The 23,956-nt window shown below is 52.0% G+C and overlaps 1 protein-coding gene across 3 annotated transcripts; it reads right to left on the bottom strand.

Annotated features, from left to right (window-relative positions):
- Positions 1-692: 692 nt before the first annotated feature.
- On the bottom strand, positions 693-23,121 carry CHAF1B (chromatin assembly factor 1 subunit B). Of its 3 annotated transcripts, XM_060198699.1 has the most exons (14): positions 22,920-23,120; positions 20,996-21,128; positions 19,298-19,415; positions 18,005-18,108; positions 16,760-16,856; positions 9,328-9,412; positions 7,352-7,445; positions 4,965-5,034; positions 4,768-4,869; positions 4,423-4,584; positions 2,901-3,293; positions 2,563-2,645; positions 2,088-2,199; positions 693-1,962 (listed from the first exon to the last, which is right to left on the bottom strand). In XM_060198699.1, the coding sequence occupies exons 1-13, from the start codon at positions 23,043-23,045 to the stop codon at positions 2,108-2,110; spliced, it is 1,659 nt and encodes a 552-aa protein (XP_060054682.1). In that variant the 5' UTR covers positions 23,046-23,120; the 3' UTR covers positions 693-1,962; positions 2,088-2,107. The 3 variants fall into 3 exon arrangements, with proteins under 3 accessions (XP_060054682.1, XP_007519814.1, XP_060054681.1); XM_007519752.2 differs by having other exon boundaries at positions 693-2,199; positions 4,423-4,588; positions 4,778-4,869; positions 22,920-23,121; XM_060198698.1 differs by having other exon boundaries at positions 693-2,199.
- Positions 23,122-23,956: the final 835 nt, after the last annotated feature.

Raw genomic sequence — 23,956 nt, 5'->3', positions numbered from 1 at the left:
GCGACTCCCCTGCAGGTGGGGAGCCGGGGGCTTGAACCGGGATCCTTACGCCGGTCCTTGCGCTTTGCGCCACCTGCGCTTAACCTGTTGCGCTACCGCCCGACTCCCCAATTTATTTTTATTATTGGATAGAGACAAAGAAAAATCGAGAGGAGGAGGAGACAGAAAGGGAGACACACAGAGAAACACGTGCAGCCCTGCTTCCCCACTCCTGAAGCTTTCCCCCCTGTAGGTAGGGAGACCAGGGATTCGAACCTGCGTCCATGTGCACTGGATTGTGAGCGCTTAACCAGGTGCACCACCACCTGGCCCCTAGATAAAAACATTTAATTAAAGTAATTGATTTATTTTTTTTACCAGAGCCCTGCTCAGCTCTGGTTTCTGGTGGTGGAAGGGATTGAACCTGGGACTTTGAAGCCTCAGGCATGAGAGACCCTTTGCAGAACCACTCTATCCCCACCCTGAAACGTTTTTTAATAAAAGGAATCAAGTGGTGAGGTTTCTCCAGGAGGGGTCTCTGCCCTGGGGTCCCCTGAGCTTGGCTGCTCCTGACGGGGGTTGCAGGGCAGTCCGGTCCCTCTCCCCAGGTGTGAAGCCCATCACACTCAGAGCTCTGTCAGGGGACCGAGGAGGAATTCACTGCCTTGCAAGTGGGGGAAGGGGGCCCATCTTACTCCACAGGGGACACGATGTTTACATTTAAAAAATATTTATTTCCATCTAAGAGAGAGAGAGAGAGAGAGAGGAACAGAGCATCCCTCTGCTACCCGCAATGCTGGGGATGGACCTGGGGACCTCCCATACTTCACCCACTGTCCCCCCTCAGGCCACCAGATGGTCACATCTATCCCAGCCTGATCCCAGGTGGCATCCGGTGCCAGCAGGCAGCTCCCCGTTGCAGCCTGGCCATTTCTGTCTTCCTGAGGTGACTTCCTGAGCCCTGCCCTCACCACCACGAGGCCCAGCAGCCTGCCCCTGGCAGCAGAGAAGCCGCAAGGACACTTGCTCTGTGGCGAACACGTGTGTTGTAAAAGGTTCATTTGAGGCGAGAGAAGCAGAGGGAGCCTGGCGGTGGCGCAGCAGGTTAAGCTCACATGGTGCAAAGCACAAGGATCGGCACAAGGATCCTGGTTCGAGCCCCCGGCTCCCCACCTACACCGGGGGGGGGGGGTGCTTTCTCTCCCCCTCTCTGTCTTCCCCATCTCTCTCGATTTCTGCCCTGTCCAAAAAAATTTTAAAAACGGGCGCAGGAGCAGTGGATTCATAGTGCGGGCACTGAGCCCCAGCGATAACCCTGGAGGCAGAAAGAGAAGCAGAGCATCAGGGTGGCAGACACGGCCAGGGAGGGAGCCCGGCCAGGACCTCCCGTCCGCAGGCCCTGCACTCCAGCTAGTGCCACCGCTGCTTTGCTCCTCTGAGCGAGCGTAGCCCGAGCCAGTGTGCAGCTGGCGGAGCTGCTGGGTGGGGAAGGAGACTCCTCCTGGTCGCCACTCTGAGCTGAGGGTCCCGCCCAGGGCACTGCCACCTGCCCCCCAGTGTCCCGGGGAAGCCAAGGCAGGACGGGGCAGTGAGCGAGGTGGACGGTGTTTCTGCGCTCTGGCAAGTTCTCGAGTGACATGGGATTAGAGCCCAAGGACAGGCTCAGCTCTCTCTGGAGAAGACAAGGCCAGAAGTCGGCCGGGAAGGGAGCTCGTGGGCTGCACTGTCTGCCTGCCATCTGTAGGTTCCCTAACTTTCTAGAAGGATCTTGAAGACTCAGGAAGCAAGCCTGGTGGGCTTCTGGAGAGGCGGGAGCCCAGCGTCCTGGGGTGCCATCTGAGTCACTCAGGGGTCACAGCCCGGCTCCCAGGGAGGCTGCCCCTGAGGGCCCGCAGGGGGTGGGGTGCTGGCTCCGCACTGGGTGGTGAGGCTGCCCGGCTCCAGATTGAGGGTGCCCTTCATGACATGTCCCCGAGGTGAGGCCTGGAGCCGAGAGAACGCCAGGCCCACGTGTCTCCTCTCAGTCAGTCTCTGGGGATAGGAGGGTCCACGAGGCTGGAGGCTGGGGGGTCTGCGACCCTGCCCCCACCCCCTCAGGGTCCCCAGACCTGGGCCTCGGAGCAGCCCCTCACGGCTCCGGGTCTGGGGTACTGACACCTGGTTCCTCGAGCCGGGGCCGCTTCAGCTGTGGGGGGCTGGCCTGAGGGTCAGCGGGGGGACCTGAGGGAGACACAGGTGAGTGTGTGAGGGAGGGCGGGGACTGCTGACCAGGGGGAGAGCAGAGGGAACAGCTGACAAGATCCCAGGACAGAAGTAACCTTCAGACGAGAGGCCCAGCCTGGACAATGACTGACCGCCACCCCTCAAGTCCAGGCTGCTGACCCGGAGCCTGTGTGACAGCAGAGCTGGGCGCTCACTGTGAACCTGGAGACCCGGCTGGCAGATATGGGGACTCCCTATGGGTCCCTGGACTGGGCAGGGCAACCTGGCTGGAGGGGAAACGGCAGAGGCCAGGGACATGCCAGGGTGTCACCAGGGGTGAGGGGCTGGGGGACTGACTAGGGGGTCGGGGGTGCTGTTTACCTGGCTGTGGGTCCTGGGCGGGTGGGCTAGGGGCCACACCGGATGGAGGTGTCTCTGTCTTCACAGGCGTCAAGTTGATCCTCCTTGATATTGGGGGACAAAGGGGGTGTGTAGGGGGGTTGGATTAGTGCCCAGGACAGCAGAGGCTCTGATGGCTGGGACCCCTCTAGCAGGGGACCCCCCCCCCCAGCTGACTGCTAAGAACCCACCTCTTGAGGGCCAGGAACCCCCCTACCTCTGACAGTCAGAGCCCCCATCTCTGAAGGTCAGGGGTCACCCCGCTCTGAGGTCCAGGGTCCCCACTTCTAACAGCGCCCCCTCTTTCTGGGGGTGCTCACCGGGGAGCCTTGCTCCAGGCCTGCAGCGTGTTGAGGGGGATCCTCCGGGCAGGCTGGCCCTTCGGGTTCTGGCCAGCGGGCTGCTGGGGTCTCCTCTCTTCAGGGTCCCGGGTTCCTGAGGGGGCTGGGGGGGCCTTGGTCTGCGGGGGGCTTGCGCCATGGGGGCTGCCGGGCTCCTGGCTCTGGATGGTCGGGGTCCCCTCAGCGGAACGGGGGCTGGGGCCCGGGGGTGCAGGGGAGGCCTTGGTCTTCCTGGCCGGGTCGGGTGTCCCCAGGCTCGGTGGCGGTGGGGGTCTCTCCTTCAGGGGCGTCCCCAGCTCATCCTTGTCAAAGGTGATGAAGGAGCAGTAGCCGTCGGTGGAGGAGATGGCCAGGAAGGAGCCATCGCTGGACCTGGGGGAGGACCCCACTCAGCACCCACGGCAGGGACCCTGCAGCGCTTAGAAAAGTTTAGGGGGCCGGAGAGACAGCATGATGGTTCTGCAAGGCTCTCCTGCCTGAGGCTTCGAGGATCCAGGCTCAATCCCCAGCACCACCATCAGCCAGAGTCAGTTCTGGGTAAGTGACAGTAATAATAATAATAATAATAACAACAATAATAATAATGGTACTGCAAAGTGACCCTCCTGCCTGAGGTTCCAGGTTCCATCCCCAGCACCGTCAACCAGAGCTCAGCAGGACTCCGATCTCTCTCTCAATTAAATAAATGAGTGAAAACAAAGGAAGGAAGGAAGAGAGGGAGGGGAGAGGAGAGGGCTGAGGAGACGGCATAGTAATTCTGCAAAAAAGCTTCCATGCCTGAGGCTCCGAGGTCCCAGGCTCAGTCCCCAGCACCACCACCAGCCAGAGCTGAGCAGGGCTCCGGTCTCTGTATCTCTGCCTCTCACTAAAATAAATAAAAAAGAAAAGCAACTATACAGAGCCAGGTGGTGGCACACCTGGTTGAACACATGTCACTATGCAGAAGGACCCGGGTTCAAGCCCCCAGTCCCCACCGGCAGGGGAGAGGCGAAGGCTTCACAAGCAGTGAAGCAGGTCGGCAGCTGTCTGTCTCCCTATCTCACCCTTCCGTCTCTATCCAATAATAAATAAATAATAAATAATAATAAATAAATTTTAAAAACTCATGGGAGTCGGGTGGTAGCGCAGCAGGTGGCGCAAAGCGCAGGGACCGGCATAAGGATCCTGGTTTGAACCCCGGCTCCCCACCTGCAGGGGAGTCGCGTCACAGGCGGTGAAGCAGGTCTGCAGGTGTCTGTCTTTCTCTCCCCCTCTGTCTTCCCCTCCTCTCTTCATTTCTCTCTGTCTTATCCAACAACGACGACATCAATAACAACAATAACAATCACTACAACAATAAAACAATAAAAGCAAAAAAAACAAAAAAAAAAACAAAAAAACAACCTCCTAAGTCTGCAAGCTGGCTTTTAGTTTTTTGGGCAGGGACCTGGCTCAGGGGCGAGTGTGTGTGTGTGTCCCGGGTCTACCTCCAGCCCCCCACCCCCCGGCCCCGGCCCCTCACCAGGACACGTCACTGAGCGTGTGGTAGTGGAGGTTGGACACGTAGCCAAAGGGGAAGGGCTGCTGTGTATCGTAGAGCAGCACCGAGTCCTCGGAGGCCACGGCGAACACCAGGCGGTAGGGCAGGGCGGCCAGCAGCTTCGCACCCGGCTCCCCGGAAGGGCTACCTGTGGCCCGGGGATGGCCCCAGGAGGGAGAGAGGGATCGAGGTCAGTGGGGCCAACCCCAAGGTTTGATCCCTGGCACCACCTGGGAGTGCCCTGGGGCACCAGGGGAAGCTCCATGCGTGGTGCTAACAGTCTGTAGGCTAACCCCCCCCCCCCCATGGAGAACGAAGAACGAAAACCTTCTGTCACCTGGCTCGGGCTCGGGCCTCAGCTCGAAGTAGACGGGGCAGCAGCGGACGGCAAGGGTGGCTTTGCCAGGACACGGTAGGTGGGCGATGGGCCTGGGACGGAGGAGGAGGAGGAGGCGCGGCTCAGGACAGGGGTGCAGGGGGCAAGGTGGAGACCCTCCCCCAACACGCACATGCACACACCCCACCTTTTCAGGTTCTTCCTGGAGAACACGTAGGTGGTATTGGTCACGTTCTCTCCAGACTCCACGCAGCCGGCTGGGGACGGGAGGCAGAGGGAGACGGGCGGGTGTCATGGACCCGCTCCAGCCAAGACAAGATGGTTACAGGGCCGATGCTCCCGCCTGAGGCTCCGGGGCCCCAGGTTCAATCCCCAGCACCGCCATCAGCCAGAGCTGAGCAGGACGCTGGCATCTCTCTCCCTCTCTCTCATGAACTCTTTCTGGATATAGATTTCATCTATTTATGCATTGATAGAGACAGAGAGAAATCAAGAGGACCCAGGTTTGAGGCCCTGCTCCCCACCTACAGGGAAGACACTTCACGAGTGGGAGCAGGCCTGCTGGTGTCTGTCTATCTCTCACGCTCCTCTCAATTTCTCTCTTTTTTTATTTTTTAAAGTTTTTTTCTCTTTTTTTTGTATTTATTTATTCCTTTTTTGTTGCCCTTGTTGTTATTGTTGTTGTTGGATAGGACAGAGAGAAATGGAGAGAGGAGGGGAAGACAGAGAGGGGGAGAGAAAGACAGACACCTGCAGACCTGCTTCACCGCCTGTGAAGTGACTCCCCTGCAGGTGGGGAACCGGGGCTCGAACCGGGATCCTTACTCTGGTCCTTGCGCTTTGTGCCATGTGCGCTTAACCCACTGCGCTACCTACCGCCCAACTCCCTCAATTTCTCTCTTATCCTATCCAATGAAAAAATCAAAAAGAGTGGTCCGGGAGGTGGCGCAGTGATAAGGCTTTGGACTCTCAAGCAGAAGGTCCTGAGTTCGATCTCCGGCAGCACATGTGCCAGAGTGACGTCTGGTTCTTTCCCTCTCCTCCTATCTTTCTCATTAATAAATAAATAAAATCTTCAAAAAAAAAATTAGAAAGAAAATACGCCCACCAGGAGCGGTGGGCTCACAGGGCCGGCACTGAGCCGCAGTGATACCCCTGGAGGCAAAGTAAGTAAGTAAGTAAGTAAATAAATGTATGGAAGGGGAGAGAGAAGAGGAAGGAGATAGGCACCTGCAGTCCTGCTTCACTGCTTGTGGCGCTGCACCCCTGCAGGTGGGGCTCGGGGGGCTTGAACCTGGGGCCTGGTGCTTGGTGACAGGGGAGCTCCACCAGCCTCACCACCGCCCAGCCCTCTCCTCCCCAAACAAAAGAGGAAGCGGCCTGGAGCAGTGAAGCCGCATCTGCCTGGGGATCCCCCCACCCCCACCCCCACACAGATAAACACATAAAACTCCCAGACCCTGGAGGGCACATGCCTGGCCACACGCGCAACGTCCCGGACTCCAGTCCAGTACCTCTTGGTGCTGAGGGGTCTCTCCTCTCTCCCCTGCCTCCCTCCCTCTCCTGATAAAGAACAGAAAGACTGGATGGGGCCAGGCAGTGGTGCACCTGGTTAAGAGCACAGATTATGGGAGTCGGGCGGTGGCGCAGCGGGTTAAGCGCAGGTGGCACAAAGCGCAAGGACCGGCATAAGGATCCCGGTTCGAGCCCCCAGCTCCCCACCTGCAGGGGAGTCGCGTCACAGGCGGTGAAGCAGGTCTGCAGGTGTCTGTCTTTCTCTCCCCCTTTCTGTCTTCCCCTCCTGTCTCCATGTCTCTCTGTCCTATCCAACGATGACATAAATAACAACAACAACAATAACTACAACAATAAAACAATAAGGGCAACAAAAAGGGAAAATGAATAAATGAATATCAAAAAAAAAGCAAGGGCAACAAAAGGGAATAAATAAATATAAAAAAAATTAAAAGAAAAAAAAAAAAGAGCACACATTACAGTGCACAAGGACCCAGGTTCAAGGCCCTGGTCCCCACCTGTAGGGGGAAAGCTTCTTGAGTGGTGAAGCAGGGCTGCAGGTGTCTCTGTCTCTCTCCCTCTCTATCTGCCCCCACCCCTCTCAATTTCTCTCTGTGTCTGTCCAATTTAAAAGAATGAAGGCCCCGGTAAGGGTCGGGTGGTGGTGCAGCTGGCTAAGTGCTCACATTACAGTGCTCAAGCACCCGGGTTCAAGCCCCTGGTCCCCAGCTGCAGGGGGAAAGCTTCACAAGCAGTGAGGCAGACTGCAGGAGTCTCTCTGTTCCTTTTCCTCTCTATTTTCCCCTCCCCTCTCGATCCCTCTGTCTCTCTCCAACAATAAGTAAGTTAAAATGAATGCTGAGACCTCCAGGGAGTCCGCTCTGCAGGGCCTCACAGGCTCGAGGCCATGGGTTCTGGGCCCGGCACTCACGGCACAGAAGACCCCACACAGCGCAGGACACACTCCCCCCCTCCAACCCCAGCGCTCCGAGGCTCCTAGCTCCGGCTCCTGCTCCAGAAGGCCCCCACCCGGAGAAGCAGGTGGGAGCCGGGACGCACCAGGCGTGAGCAGCAGGGAACCATCAGGCGTGAAGCTGAGCCTGCGGAAGAAGGACTTCATGCCGTCGTCGTGAAACATCCGGTAGCTCCTGGCCTGTGGGGACACGGGGAGGGGGGGGGGGTCGTCACGCAGGGGATTCGGGACACAGGGAGCCCAGGCTGCCAGCGTGGGGCCTGCAGACGGTAGGGGAGGCAACTCTGGGAGCCCCGGGTTCAGGCCCCCAGCAGGTGTGGACACCACAACCTTGGCTCCGGGGAGGCTCTGGGATGCAGATTGGGGGGCTGTGGTGTCGCCCCCTCCTCTCTGCCTCTCTGTGAATCATGGCGGCGAGGACGACACTGACCCGGGAGCTGTGGGGCCCCGGCTCCCCCAAAGCACACGCACGCGCACACACACACACACACGCACACACGTCCGAGAGTAGCGATCACACCCGACCACCCAGCCCCGTGAAGGAAGCCGCAGCGGGGTGGTTCCACAGAAGACTCCTTCCCACCTGAGGCTCCAAGGTCCCAGGTTCAACCCCCAGCATCATCAGAAGCCACAGCTGAGCAGGGGCTCCGGTTAAAAAAAAAAAAAAAAAAAAAAGGAGTTAATCGTAGTTGGGGGGGGGGGGGGCGCTCACCCAGCTGAGCACACACATTACCATGCACGAGGATCTGGGTTCGAGCCCCTGCTCCCCACCTGCAGGGAGAAGATTCACAAGTGGTGAAGCAAGTGTGCAGGTGTCTCTCTCTCTCTCCCTCTCCTCTCAATTTCTCTATCTTATCAAATAAAACAGAAATCTAAAAAAATCAGTAATAGTTATCAGAGTGAAATAAGGGCAGGGGAGTGGCATACCTGACAGAGGGCTTGTGTTACTATGCACAAGGACTCAGCTTCAAACCCCCGTGCCCACCTGCAGGGGGGAAGCTTCACGAGTGGTGAAGCAGGGCTGCAGGTGCCTCTCTGTCTCCCCCTCCCTTCTCAATTTCTCTTTGTCCTATGAAATAACAGCTACCAGAAGTGGTGGCTTTATCATGTAGGTACTGAGCCCCAGCAACGGTGTTGATGGCAAAAAAGCAAACACACACATCCACGCGCACGCACACACACACACACACACACACACACACACACGCACACACACACACGCACACACACGCACACACACATTTGGCTATCATAAGTCGTGACATATCTTCTTCTGTTTTTTTATGCAAAAAAGGCACCATGACTTTTCTACCAACCAAGTGAGTGTGTGTCTGTGAGATCAGGACGGGTGACACAGCTCACTGGGACTGAGTTCGGCTTTGCCAAGTACGCGGCCCAGGTTTGAGGCCGGCCCCCCACAGCGTGGAAATAAGCTTTGATGCTGTGGTCTCTTTCACTGTCTCTATCTTTAAAAAAAGTTGGAGGGAGGAAGTCGGGCGGTAGCGCAGCGGGTTAAGCGCACGTGGCGCAAAGCACAAGGACCGGCAGAAGGATCCCGGTTCGAGCCCCCGGCTCCCCACCTGCAGGGGGAAAGCTTTAGGAGTGATAAAGCAGAGCTGCAGATATCTCTCTCCCTATCTACCTCTCCCCTCTCAATTTCTCTGTCTCTATCTTATAATAAATAATTAAAATTTAAAGTTTTTTTTTTTTAGTTTAAAAACAAACAAAATAGAAAGCAAAATAAAAACGGCCACTGGGAAAGGTGGATTCACAGTGTCAGTACCCAGCCTCCAGCAATACCAAGAAAGAAACTAAACCCTAGAGAGTGAGCCTGCAGAGACGTGTGTGTGTGTGTCTGTCTGTCTGGAGTGTGTGGTCTCCTGCGGGCTGGCCCTCCTGTTGCCCTCGAGAGGAAATCCTAGGCCTGGAGCATGGTGGACACCCTGAGTGGGCCCTGGGCTGACTTCACGCTTCCTGCAGAGCCAGTTTGGGGCAGGGCCCTGGAGGACAGGGACTCAGCTGCAGGACCCGGGACGCCAGGGTGAGGACTTCCAAGAGGTACCTCTCCTTCCGCCCCGGCTCCGGAGAGCATCTTGGAGACGTTGAAGGCCACGCGCTTCTTCTGCGTGCTGTACACACGCAGCGTCCTGCGGGGGGAGAGGGGACGGTCACCCTTCAGCTGTCAGCCATTCCCTTCCGGGATGGAGGCCACCGTTCCCCACGCTTGGACCCAGGCCCTTGACTCTGGGCCACGTCAGCCCGAGTCATCGTGGGGCTGCGACTGGGAGCGGGGCTGGACATTCAAGGGGCGGGACCCTTTGAAAAAGGGAAGCTTTGCTTTTGCCAAGAGGGAAGAAATTCTGGAGAACACCTGAGGGAGTCAGGTGCTGTTTCTCTTCTCTGAGAGGGAAGAGGAAAAAGGAAGGACAAGGGAGTCGGGCGGTAGCAAAGTGGGTTAAGCACACGTGGTACAAAGTGCAAAGGCCGGAGTAAGGATCCCGGTTCCAGCCCCCGGCTCCCCACCTGCAGGGGAGTCGATTCACAGGCGGTGAAGCAGGTCTGCAGGTGTCTGTCTTTCTCTGCCCCTCTCTGTCTTCCCGTCCTCTCTCCATTTCTCTCTGTCCTACCCAACAACAATGACATCAATAATAACAACAATAATAACTACAACAAAGGAAACAAAAGGGAATAAATAAATATTTGAAAAATCTTTAAAAAGAAACAGGACGGATTCGACTTCCGGAGGCGGGGATTCGACTTCCGGAGGCGGAGCTACGAGCAGCAGATAACTTTCTCTCCTCTCCTCGCCTCTCCGGATCAACTAGGAATACCAAAGGAGACCACCCGGACCGAAACAAGACAGCACTAGAATGACCACAGAAACCCAGTAAATCACCCGTGAGTACAAACACGCGTGGCTGGTGACAGAGAGGAGAGAGGGGCCTAAGGAGAGATTAAGTGACTGCTAACAGTTCGACAGTTTGTCAGTGGAGACACCACCTCCAGTCTGCTCCACCAACAAGGGGACAGCTGAAGGGAGGAAAGGACTCCCCAGAGACTCACCAAGTGCAACTCTGAGTCTCCATTGCTACTACCCTCAGAATCTGGAGCAGCAACAGGAAGGGACACCAGGGTACAGAGATCTAACTGGGAACTCAGAAGACCTATACCTCGGTGGCATAGCTGAGGGGGCTGTGAAAGTCTCTTTGCATAACCACTGGATTATCTCTGCCACACCCTGCTTTATCTCTTGGTCAGGAGTCAGTGATTAAGCTAAGAAGCCTATTGATAGTTTAAAAGCCCTCAGGCTCCCATAGCCTACAGGGGAAAAAAAAAGGCTTTTACACCACTGAACTCCAACTCAGGGATTGAAAAAAATGTTAACTTATATAAAATGGTTAAAACAACAAGAAAAAATATTGGAGACTCGAACCAGGACAAGAGTCCAGCTAAAAGTCCTCCAGAGGGTGAAGCACAAAACGAGTTCAACATCCAAACATTAGCTAAGGAAATAATAACAGGAGTAAAGAAGTTGAAAAAATTGCAATCAGAAATGCAGGAACAACAAATGAGAATATGGAAGAAAATTCTAATTATCTCATGGTTATTAGAGAGCTGAAAGCTGAAATCGCTGAGCTAAGAAGGCAACTAGCTGAACAAGCTAAAACAGTATCAGAGCAGGGCAACAAAATAGATGAACTCCAGAAAGCAGTAGAAGGCAGAGAGAATAGAATCAATGAGGCTGAAGACAAATTAGCAAGATTGAGGATGAATTAGAGACAACTAAAAAAGAAGTAAGAGATCTCAAAAAGAGATTAAGAGATGCTGAAAACAACAACAGAGTCCTATGGGATGACTTCAAAAGAAACAATATACGCATTATTGGCTTACCAGAGGAAGAAAGAGAAGGGGAGGAAGAAAGCGTTCTCCAGGCCATAATAGCTGAAAATTTCTCTAGTCTAGACAACACCAAAGACATAAAGATTCAAGAAGCCCAGAGGGTCCCAAACAGAATTAACCCAGACCTAAAGACACCAAGACATGTCATACTTAGATTGGAAAGGAATAAGGATAAAGAAAGGATCCTCAAGGCTGCAAGAGAAAAACAAAGAGTCACCTACAAAGGAAAACCCATAAGATTAGCAGCAGACTTCTCCATACAAACACTACAGGCCAGAAGAGAACGGCAAGATATCTATCGAGTGCTCAATGAGAAAGGCTTTCAGCCAAGAATACTATATCCTGCTAGATTGTCATTCAGACTAGATGGAAGCATCAAAACCTTCTCAGACAAGCAACAGTTGAAGGAAGCAACCATCACCAAACCTGCCCTGAAAGAAATTCTGAAAGGTCTCTTATGAACAACCAGACCACCACAAATAGGACATATATCAAAACACTCTAAAACTCTACAAGAATGGCGTTAAAATATCTTCAATCTTTGATATCAATAAATGTCAATGGCCTGAATTCACCTATTAAAAGACACAGAGTAGGAAGATGGATCAGAAAACACAACCCAACAATATGTTGTTTATAGGAAACTCACCTAACGCAACAAGACAAACACAGACTTAAAGTGAAAGGATGGAAAACTATCATTCAAGCCAATGGCCCACAAAAAAGGGCAGGAACAGCTATTCTCATATCTGACATGATAGACTTTAAAATAGATAAGATTAAAAAAGATAGGAATGGACACTACTTAATGCTCAGAGGATCAGTCAATCAAGAGGACTTAACAATTATTAATATCTATGCACCCAATGAGAAACCATCTAAATACATCAAACTTCTACTGAAAGAGCTACAGCAATATATTAACAGTAACACAATCATAGTAGGGGACTTCAACACCCCACTCTCTCAACTTGACAGATCATCCAGGAAGAAAATCAGTAAAGACATAAGGGAGCTAAATGAAGAGATAGATAAACTAGAACTATTGGACATTTTCAGAGTCATTCATCCCAAGAAACTGGAATACACATTTTACTCAAATCCACATGGATCATTCTCAAGGATAGACCATATGTTAGGCCACAAAGACAGCATCAGCCTATTCAAGAGCACTGAAATCATCCCAAGCATCTTCTCAGACCACAGTGGAATTAAACTAACACTTAACAATCAACAAAAGATTAGTAACAGTGCCAAAATGTGGAAGCTCAACAGTACACTTCTTAACAACTTCTGGGTCAAAGAGGAAATCAAGGAAGAAATCAAAATGTTTCGAGAGTTCAATGAAAATGAAGACACAAGCTATCAAAATATTTGGGACACAGCTAAAGCAGTCCTAAGAGGGAAGTTCATAGCTATACAAGCACACATTAGGAAACAAGAAAAGGCACAAATAAACAGCCTGATTGCACATCTTAAAGACCTAGAAGAAGAACAACAAAGGAATCCTAAAGCAACCAGAAGGACAGAAATTACTAAAGTTAGGGCAGAAATAAATAACATTGAGAATAGGAAAACCATACAAAAGATCAATGAAAGTAAATGTTGGTTCTTCGAAAGAGTAAACAAAATCGACAAACCTTTAGCCAGACTCACAAAACAAAAAAGGGAGAAGACCCAAATAAATCGGATAGTAAATGAAAGAGGAGAAATCACAACAGACACTGCAGAAATTCAACATATCATGCGAGGCTTCTATGAACAACTATATGCAACCAAGCTAGAGAACCTGGAAGAAATGAATGATTTCCTAGATACCTACCAACTTCCAAAACTAAGTAAAGAGGAAGTGGATAACATGAACAGGCCCATCACAGATAATGAAATTGAAACAGTTATCAAAAATCTTCCCAAAAATAAAAGTCCTGGACCAGATGGTTTTACAAATGAATTCTACAAAACTTTCAAAGAAGAACTAATACCTCTACTTTTAAAAGTCTTCCAAAAGATTGAAGACACTGGAATACTCCCTGCCAGCTTCTATGAAGCCAACATCACCCTGATACCAAAAAGCAGACAGGGACACAACCAAAAAAGAAAACTACAGACCAATATCTCTGATGAACATAGATGCGAAAATATTGAACAAAATTCTAGCCAACCGGATACAGCAGTATATCAAAAAAATTGTTCATCATGACCAAGTGGGGTTTATCCCAGGCATGCAAGGTTGGTTTAATATACGTAAATCAATCAATGTGATCCACCACATCAACAAAAGCAAGACCAAAAACCACATGGTCATATCAATAGATGCAGAGAAAGCATTTGACAAAATACAACATCCCTTTATGATCAAAACACTACAAAAAATAGGAATAGATGGAAAATTCCTGAAGATAGTGGAGTCTATATATAGCAAACCTACAGCAAACATCATACTCAATGGTGAAAAACTGGAAGCATTTCCCCTCAGATCAGGTACTAGACAGGGCTGCCCACTATCACCATTACTATTCAACATAGTGTTGGAAGTTCTTGCCATAGCAATCAGGCAGGAGCAAGGAATTAAAGGAATACAGATTGGAAGAGAAGAAGTCAAACTCTCCTTATTTGCAGATGACATGATAGTATACATGGAAAAACCTAAGGAATCCAGCAAGAAGCTTTTGGAAATCATCAGGCAATACAGTAAGGTGTCAGGCTATAAAATTAACATTCAAAAGTCAGTGGCATTCCTCTATGCAAACACTAAGTTAGAAGAAATTGAAATCCAGAAATCAGTTCCTTTTTCTGTAGCAACAAAAACAATAAAATATCTAGGAACAAACCTAACCAAAGAAGTGAAAGACTTGTATACTGAAAATTATGAGTCACTACTCAAAGAAATTGAAAAAGATACAAAGAAGTGGAAAGATATTCCATGTTCATGGGTTGGAAGAATTAACATCATCAAAATGAATATATTACCCAGAGCCATCTACAAATTTAATGCTATCCCCATCAAGATCCCAAGCACATTTTTTAGGAGAATAGAACAAATGCTACAAATGTTTATCTGGAACCAGAAAAGACCTAGAATTGCCAAAACAATCTTGAGAAAAAAGAACAGAACTGGAGGCATCACACTGCCAGATCTCAAACTGTATTATAGGGCCATTGTCATCAAAACTGCTTGGTACTGGAACATGAACAGACACACTGACCAGTGGAATAGAACTGAGAGCCCAGAAATGAGGCCCCACACGTATGGACATCTAATCTTTGACAAAGGGGCCCAGACTATTATATGGGGGAAGCAGAGTCTCTTCAACAAATGGTGTTGGAAACAATGGGTTGAAACATGCAGAAGAATGAAACTGAATCATTGTATTTCACCAAATACAAAAGTAAATTCCAAGTGGATCAAGGACTTGGATGTTAGACCAGAAACTATCAGATACTTAGAGGAAAATATTGGCAGAACTTTTTTCCGCATAAATTTTAAAGACATTTTCAATGAAACGAATCCAATTACAAGGAAGACTAAGGCAAGTATAAACCTATGGGACTACATCAAATTAAAAAGCTTCTTCACAGCAAAAGAAACCACTATCCAAATCAAGAGACCCCTCACAGAATGGGAGAAGATCTTTACATGCCACACATCAGATAAGAGTTTAATAATCAACATATATAAAGAGCTTGCCAGACTCAACAACAAGACAACAAATAACCCCATCCAAAAATGGGGGGAGGACTTGGACAGAATATTCACCACAGAAGAGATCCAAAAGGCCGAGAAACACATGAAAAAATGCTCCAAGTCTCTGATTGTCAGAGAAATGCAAATCAAGACAACAATGAGATATCACTTCACTCCTGTGAGAATGTCACACATCAGAAAAGGTAACAGCAGCAAATGCTGGAGAGGGTGTGGGGTCAAAGGAACCCTCCTGCACTGCTGGTGGGAATGTCAATTGGTCCAACCTCTGTGGAGAACAGTCTGGAGAACTCTCAGAAGGCTAGAAATGGACCTACCCTATGACCCTGCAATTCCCCTCCTGGGGATATATCCTAAGGACCCCAACACATCCATCCAAAAAGATCTGTGTACACATATGTTCTTAGCAGCACAATTTGTAATAGCCAAAACCTGAAGCAACCCAGGTGTCCAACAACAGATGAGTGGCTGAGCAAGTTGTGGTCTATATACACAATGGAATACTACTCAGCTGTAAAAAATGGTGACTTCACTGTTTTCAGCCGATCTTGGATGGACCTTGAAAAAATCATGTTGAGTGAAATAAGTCAGAAACAGAAGGATGAATATGGGATGATCTCACTCTCAGGTCGAAGTTGAAAAACAAGATTAGAAAAGAAAACACAAGTCGAACCTGAAATGGAATTGGAGTATTACACCAAAGTAAAAGACTCTGGGGTGGGTGGGTGGGTGGGGAGAATACAGGTCCATGAAAAATGGTGAATGAAATAGTGGGGATTGTACTGTTAAATGGCAATCTGGGGAATGTAAAAAAAAAAAAAAAAGAAGAAGTAGAAACACAAAGCAGAAATTGACTGAGTTTGGAGTATGGCACCAAAGTAAGAAAGCAGAAGTACACTAGAGTTTGCAGTGAGTACCTCCCTAATACTTCCTCTCCACTTTTCCAAGCTTTGGGTCCACGATTGCTCAACAATTTGTTTGGCTTTGTATGTTAACTCTCTTTTCAGTCACCAGGTTCCAGGTGTCATCAGGATGCCGGCCAGACTTCCCTGGATTGAAGACCCCGCCAATGTGTCCTGGAGCTCAGCTTCCCCAGAGACCCACCCTACTAGGGAAAGAGAGAGGCAGACTGGGAGTATGGACCGACCAGTCAACGCCCATGTTCAGCAGGGAAGCAATTACAGAAGCCAGACCTTCTACCTTCTGCAACCCACAATGACCCTGGGTCCATGCTCCCAGAGGGATAGAGAATGGGAAAGCTATCGGGGGAGGGGGTGGGATATGGAGATTGGGTGGTGGGAATTGTGTGGAGTTGTACCCCTCCTACCCTATGGTTTTGTTAATTAATCCTTTCTTAAATAAAAAATAATAAAAAAAGAAAAAAAAAAAAGAAACAGGACAAGTAGGATGATTTCACTTACAAGTGAAACATAAAGAATATGAACTTGAAAACATAGATAGATAAATAGATAGATGAATGGATGGATAGATAGGATAGATGGATGGATGGATGGATGGATGGATGGATGGATGGATAGATGGATGGATGGACAGATGGATGGATGGATGGGTAGGTGGACGGATGGATAGACAGACAGATGGACAGATGGGTGGGTGGATAGATGGATGGATGGATGGATAGATGGATGGATAGATAGATAGACAGACAGACAGACGGATAGATGGAAAGACATACAGACAGACAGACATGTATATAATCAGCCCGTATCTGTGACTCTGGGAGTGGTTCCGGCAGAGGGGATGGGGACACGGAACACTGGCGGTGGGAGCGGAGTGGGGCGGCTCCCCTGGCATGCCCTAACATGCAGAGCATGACTGGATGACTAACTGACCAACCAAATCCCTCTGCGGGAGCTCCCCACAAACGCACCTGTCACAGCTCAGGGTCGCGATGTACTGGCCCAGCGGGTCCCAGGCCACTCCCTGCACGTAGCTTTTATGTTCGTTAAAAATCGAGAGCTTCTGGCCTGCAAAGAAACCCGCGGCGGGTCACCCGCACGGCCCACTATGGCTCTCGCTCTGGCTCGGAGGGGCGGTGCAGGCTGGCACTGGGGCTTCGCTGGAGGGGGAGACACGCAGCCGGCGGCGAGCCAGCTTGTAACGTCACTCCTGCTTTTTTTTTTCCTTACTTATTATTTTTGGATAGAGACAGAGAGAGTGTGTTAGCGACCACAGCACCAAGACTCCCTTCAGTGAGGTGGGGGCCGGGCTTGAGCCTGAGCCTGAGCCTGAACCATGCACATGGCAGAGCGGCACACTGACTAAGTGAGCTATTTCTCAGTCCTAAAGGTCATTCCCGCAGCACTGCGGTTCTGCAAACAGACTCTCACACCTGAGGCTCTGTGCATCATCAGCAGCCAGGGCTGAGCAGGGCTTTGGTAAAATAATGATAATCATAATAATGGGGCTGAGGAGACAGCATAGTGGTTCTCCAAAAGACTCTCCTTCCTGAGGCTCTGAGGTCCCAGGTTCAATCCCCAGCACCACCGTTAGCCAGAACTGAGCAGGGCTCTGGTGTGTGTGTGTCTCTCTATGTGTCTTTCATTAAAATAAATAAAACATTTTAAAATGTCATTCCCCTTCTTTTTTAAAATTTATTATTGGATAGACAGAAAGAAATTGAGAGGGGAAGGGGAGATAGAGGGGGAGAGAGACAGAGAGACACCTAAAGCCCTGCTTCACCACTCGTGAAGCTTTTCCCCTGCAGGTGGGGACCAGGGGCTCGAACTGGGGTCTTTGTGCCCTGTGACATGTGCTCAACCAGGTGTGCCACCACCCGGTCCAAAATGTCATTCCCTTTCTATCAGGCAATCAGAAGGTGCCCGGGAGCAGTGGAATCACACATGCGTCAAGCCCCAGGCCGGGGGATGGCAAGCAGCCGACTGGGCCGGGGATGGCGTAGTGAGGAGTGAGTGTCCCTGGCTTGCCCACTCCTGCACTTGCACACACCAGAGCCAGGCACCACAGGGGAGGCCCTGTGACTGGGGGAAGCTCTGGTGCTGTGTGCTGTCTCTCTCTCTCTCTGAATGGGAAGAGGCCCAGGAGCGAGGCCATGGTGCCACCAAACAAGTGCAGAACAGCTGCCCCCCGGCAGAGACTGCGGGGCCCCGGATACCTTTACTGACGTCCCAGACTATGGCCGTGTTGTCCACGGATGCGGAGGCCATGAAGTTCCCGTCGGCCGCCCAGCAGATGTCGTAGACGTCCTCAAGGTGTCCCCTGGAAGCCGAGCACAGTGTGTATGTGTGTGTGGGGGGGTCTAGAAGCCTTCGCAGGGACACTGTCAGCCGGGGCTCCCGTCTGTGCCTCGAGGGGCCGCCAGTGTAGTTCAGATGAGCCAGTATCTCCCGGGGGGGGGGGGGGGGGGAGGGAGCTGTGACCTCGAGCAAGAGGTCCTGAGTTCAAGTCCCATAAGATTAAGAGGGGTAAAATCCCATACATTTCCCACCACCAGAGTTCTGTATCCCCTCCCCTCCACTGAAAGCTTTCCTATTTTTTTTTAAATGTTTTATATTTATTTTCCTTTTTGTTGCCCCCCTTTTTTTATTGTTGTTGTAGTTATTATTGTTGTTATTGATGTCCTCGTGGTTGGATAGGACAGAGATAAATGGATAGAGGAGGGGAAGACAGAGAGGGGGAGAGAAAGACAGACACCTGCAGACCTGCTTCACCGCCTGTGAAGTGACTCCCCTGCAGGTGGGGAGCCGGGGGCTTGAACCGGGATCCTTATGCCGGTCCCTGCACTTTGACCCACGTGTGCTTAACCCACTGTGCTACTGCCCGACTCACTGATTTCCTTTTTTTTTTTTCTTGCTTTTGATTTTTTTTTCCTTGAAAAGTGTAAAATATTTTTTAAAATAAATAAATAAAAAGGGGGCCAGGCAGTAGCACACCTGGCTGAGCACACATATTACTATGCACAAGGACATGGGTTCAAGCCCCCAGTCCCCACCTGTAGGGGAAAAGCTTCCTGAATGGTGAAGCAGGGTGCCAGGTGACTCTGACTCTCTCTCTCTCTCTCTTCCCTTGCCTCTCCAATTCTGTCTCTATCCAAATAATAATGATAAGCAACAACAACAATAATAATAAGGGCTTGCAAGATAGCATGTGGTTTTGCAAAGAGTCTTCTGTGCCTTAGGCTGAAAGTCCCAGGTTCAATCCCCTGCACCACCATAAGGCAGAGCTGAGCAGGGCTCTGGTAAAACAAAGTAAAATAAAATAAACAGAGGAGGAACTGGGCTAGGCAGACGGCCCAGTGTAACGTGTTTGCCTCTCAGGTTTGAGGTCCTGGGTCGGTCCCCCGTAGCACCGAGTATTGAAACGGCTGAGTTCTGTCTTCAGAGGCAGAGTCCGAGAAAAACAGACAGACAGACAGACAGACAGACAGACACAGGGAGCTGCCACCTACCTCAGCGTCTTCACCACCGTCCAGTTCTCCTTGTTGAGCTGAGCGTCGTCCTCGTCCTGAAAGGTCACCTGCTCGGGCTCCTTGCTGTCGTTCACCTTCCACAGCAGGATGGCGGCGTCTGTGGGGCGGGAGGGGGCGGGCTCACCGCAGGCCTCGGGCCTGGCTCTCCCAGGACTGGACCATCCTTGTCCAGCGGGGTGATGGCTTCTGAGTCCACTCGAGCCCAGAGTAGACCGGGACGGACCTACGCTCAGTGGTCTTAGACACAATGGACCCGGGACCACAGGAAGAGAGACAGCATCCAGGCACAGCACCCAGGGAGCCCATGGAGGATGGGCAGGGCTGTGGGGTCTCTCCTCTCTCAGCACCCTGCACAGCACTCAGGGAGCCCATGGAGGCTGGGCAGGGCTGTGGGGTGTCTCCTCTCTCAGCAGCCTGCACAGCACCCAGGGAGCCCATGGAGGGTGGGCAGGGCTGTGGGGTGTCTCCTCTCTCAGCACCCTGCACAGCACCCAGGGAGCCCATGGAGGGTGGACAGGGCTGTGGGGTGTCTCCTCTCTCAGCACCCTGCACAGCACCCAGGGAGCCCATGGAGGGTGGGCAGGGCTGTGGGGTGTCTCCTCTCTCAGCACCAGGCACAGCACCCAGGGAGCCCATGGAGGGTGGGCAGGGCTGTGGGGTGTCTCCTCTCTCAGCAGCCTGCACAGCACCCAGGGAGCCCATGGAGGGTGGGCAGGGCTGTGGGGTCTCTCCTCTCTCAGCACCAGGCACAGCACCCAGGGAGCCCATGGAGGGTGGGCAGGGCTGTGGGGTGTCTCCTCTCTCAGCACCCTGCACAGCACCCAGGGAGCCTCATGGTGGGTGGGCAGGGCTGTGGGGTCTCTCCTCTCTCAGCACCCTGCACAGCACCCAGGGAGCCCATGGAGGGTGGGCAGGCTGTGGGGTGTCTCCTCTCTCAGCACCAGGCACAGCACCCAGGGAACCCATGGAGGGTGGGCAGGGCTGTGGGGTGTCTCCTCTCTCAGCACCCTGCACAGCACCCAGGGAACCCATAGAGGGTGGGCAGGGCTGTGGGGTCTCGTCTCCTCTCTCAGCACCAGGCACAGCACCCAGGGAGCCCCAAGTCTGTGGGTTCTCCCCCCATTCTCTCTCAAACAAAAACAAATTAAATGATTGCCCAGGAGTCCAGATTCCTTCAAAAGAAAGCAGACGGGAAGGTGGCTCAGTGGGTAGAGCAGGTGCCCTGCCAACCTGAGGCCCTAGGTTTAATTCCCAGTGCCGTGTGTCAGAGCTGTGCCCCGACACATCTTGTTATATGAATCTATGAATGTGTGTTCTTTTAAAAGATTTTTTTAGGAATGTATTTGTTTTGATTTGCTAGGACAGACAGAAATTGATTCAGAGAGAAGGGGGGAGGTAGAGAGGGAGAAAGACACCTGCAACACTGCTCCACTGCTCGTGAAGTTTCCCCCTGTAGGTGGGGGCCTGGGGCTTGAACCCAGGTCCTTGCTTACTGCAGCATGTGCAGGGGGGCCAGGGGCAGCCTTCCACCAGCCCCTCTCACGGCCCAGACCACGGCACTGCCAAAGGGACAGACGGAAGGAGCGGGCCAGGTGGGGTCAGAGACCAGCACAGACGTGGCAGGGAGCAGGCAGGGGTTGGCGGTCCTGGCAGGGCCCCCAGGAGGGTGGCACTCACCGTCACCCCCCGAGGCCAGCACATCCCCTCCGGGAGAGAAGCGCACGACGTTGACGGCCTTGGTATGGCGTGCCAGGTTGGACAGGAACTCCACCACGGCCTTCCCGTCCGGGCCCTTCTCCACCTTCCAGACCTGCGGGTGCACCCACACACCCCGAGGATGGCCCCCCGCCAGCCCGCTCCCCAAGCCCAGGGGCCCCCAGGGGCTCGCCGAGGCCTGCCCTCCTCTCCTCCCAGCCCAGGAGTCTGACAATCACCCTGTGAGCTCAGTGCTCCCCTTTTTTGCCCCCCAGAGCATGTGGCACGAGCCAGGTGGGGCCCAGCTACACTAGAGAGAACAGATTGGATGGATGGATGGATGGATGGATGGATGGATGGATGCATGGATGGATGCATGGATGGATGGATGGATGGATGGATGATGGATGGACAGGTGAATGGGTAGGCAGGTGGGTGGGTGGGTGGATAGATGAATGAGCAGACAGGTAGACAGATGATGGGTGATGGGTGTATGAAGAGAAAGACAGGTGGGCAGATGGACAGACAGATGAACTTAAAGGCGAGTGAGGGCAGGGCAGACAGCATAACAGGGCAGGAGTAGGCAGCACAGTGGCTCTGCAAAGAGACTCTCCTGCCTGAGGTTCCCAATCCCAGTTTCAATTCCCTGCAGCAGCCATAGCTGAGCAGGGCTCTGGTAGAAACAAGCAAACAAACAAACAAACAAACAAAAAGATGGGTGATGGGAGGATGAGTGAGGAGACAGGTAGACGATGATAGACAGATGGAAGAGTGGATGATGGATGGAAGGATGGATGGGTGAATCAACAGATGAGTGAATAGGTTAGATGAATGAATGATGGAGGGATGGATAACAGGTAGAGAGATGAGTGGACAGGTAGACGGATGGATGATGGATGGAAGGATGGACTGATGATGGTGGATGGATGGAAGGAAGAATGGATGGAAGGATGGATGCATAAATGAGTGGGTGGATGGGTGGATGAAGAATGGATGGACAGATGGATGGATGGATGGATGGATGGATGAACGAGTAGGTGGATGGATGGACTGATGGTGGTGGATGGATGATGAATGGAAGGATGGATGGACGGAAGGATGGATAAATGAGTAGGTGGATGGATGGACTGATGGTGGTGGATGGATGGATGGATGGATGAATGAGTGGGTGGATAGGTGGATGGATGCATGAAGAGTGGATGGACAGATGGATGATGGATGGATAGTGGTGAATGGATGGAAGAGTGGATGATGGATGGGAGGATGGATGGATGAATGAGTGGGTAGATGGGCAGATGGATGGATGAAGAGTGGATGGACAGATGAATGATGGATGGATGGATGGACGGATAAATGAGTAGGTAGATGGATGGACTGATGGTGGTGGATGGATGATGGATGGATGGATGGATGGATGGGTGGATGGATGGATAAATGAGTGGGTGGATGGGTAGATGGATGGATGAAGAGTGGATGGACAAATGGATGATGGATGGGGTGAATGGATGGAAGAGTGGATGATGGATGGAAGGATGGATGGGTGAATCAACAGATGAGTGAATAGGTTAGATGGATGAATGATGGAGGGATGGATAACGGGTAGAGAGATGAGTGGACAGGTAGACGGATGGATGATGGATGGAAGATGGACTGATGATGGTGGATGGATGATGGATGGAAGGATGGATGATGGATGGATTGATAAATGAATGGGTGGATGGATGGAAGGATGGATGGATGAAGAGTGGATGGACAGATGGATGATGGATGACGGAGGGTTGGATGGTCAATAGAGTGGAGAGGCAGATGGATGGCTGGACTGGCAGAGGTGGGTGGATGGACGGATGCGTGGGCAGGCAGACGGATGGAGAGAGGAAGCCTGAGGAAGCCCCAGCCACACACTCACCCTGACGGTGGTGTCCACCCCCGCAGAGGCCAGCCTGTGGGTGCGGCCAGGCGCACTGGGCTGGAAGTCCAGGCTGTACACTGGCTCCTTGTTGTGCCAGGCGATTTCACAGGTGATGACCTTCATCCTCCCGTGTGAGGCTGGGCCTCCCACAAGGGGGTTGAGACCGTGGGGAGGGGGGCAGAGGGGTCTTCTGAGCCGGACCCTGTGGGGCTGTGAGAAGCCAGAGGACTGGCTCAGCGGTGGCACAGGGACCCTGCCATGCTGCTGCCCAGGCTGGAGCCCCAGCACCACACGGGAGGCACTAAGGCACCAGGAGCAGCTCTGTTTCCCTCTGCAGGAAAAAGGGGCCCCAGCTGGCCAGGCAAACTGCTCAACTGGTGGAGCATCGGTCCTGCATGCCTGAAGCTCCTGGTCTGATTCCTCTGTCTCCCGTGAAGCTCTTCGTCTCACATGTCATTAGTAAAATAGTCGGAGAGAACAAGCGGCCCGGAAGCAGCAGGACGGCAGACAAGAAGACCCGCCTCCCCCTGAGCAGGCCCGTGAACAATGCACCAAAGTCTTCCCACCTGAGTCCCCCCACAGGCCACCTAAAGCTTCCCACCTGGCTTCTTATTCTTTTCACTTTGAGAATATTTTACTTATTAATTAATGAGAAAGATAAGAAGAGAGAGCGAGAAAGAACCAGACATCACTCTGGCACATGTGCTGCCGGGAACTAAACTCAGGGCCTCACGCTTATGAGTCCAGTGCTTTAAATTCCACTGTGCCGAGGAGTCGGTCGGTAGAGCAGTGGGTTAAGCGCATATGGTGCAAAGCACGGGGATGGATCCTGGTTCAATCCCCGGCTCCCCATCTGCAGGGGAGGCGCTTCCCAGGCGGTGAAGCAGGCCTGCAGGTGTCTGTCTTTCTCTCCCCCTCTCTGTCTTCCCCTCCTCTCTTCATTTCTCTCTGTCCTATCCAACAACAACAACATCAATAACTACAACAATAAAACAACAAGGGCAACAAAAGGGAATAAATATTAAAAAAAAAAA

This window comes from Erinaceus europaeus, chromosome 9, assembly GCF_950295315.1.
Source record: "Erinaceus europaeus chromosome 9, mEriEur2.1, whole genome shotgun sequence".
Classification (NCBI taxonomy): domain Eukaryota; kingdom Metazoa; phylum Chordata; class Mammalia; order Eulipotyphla; family Erinaceidae; genus Erinaceus; species Erinaceus europaeus.
This window is presented reverse-complemented; position numbering and strand designations above follow the sequence as displayed.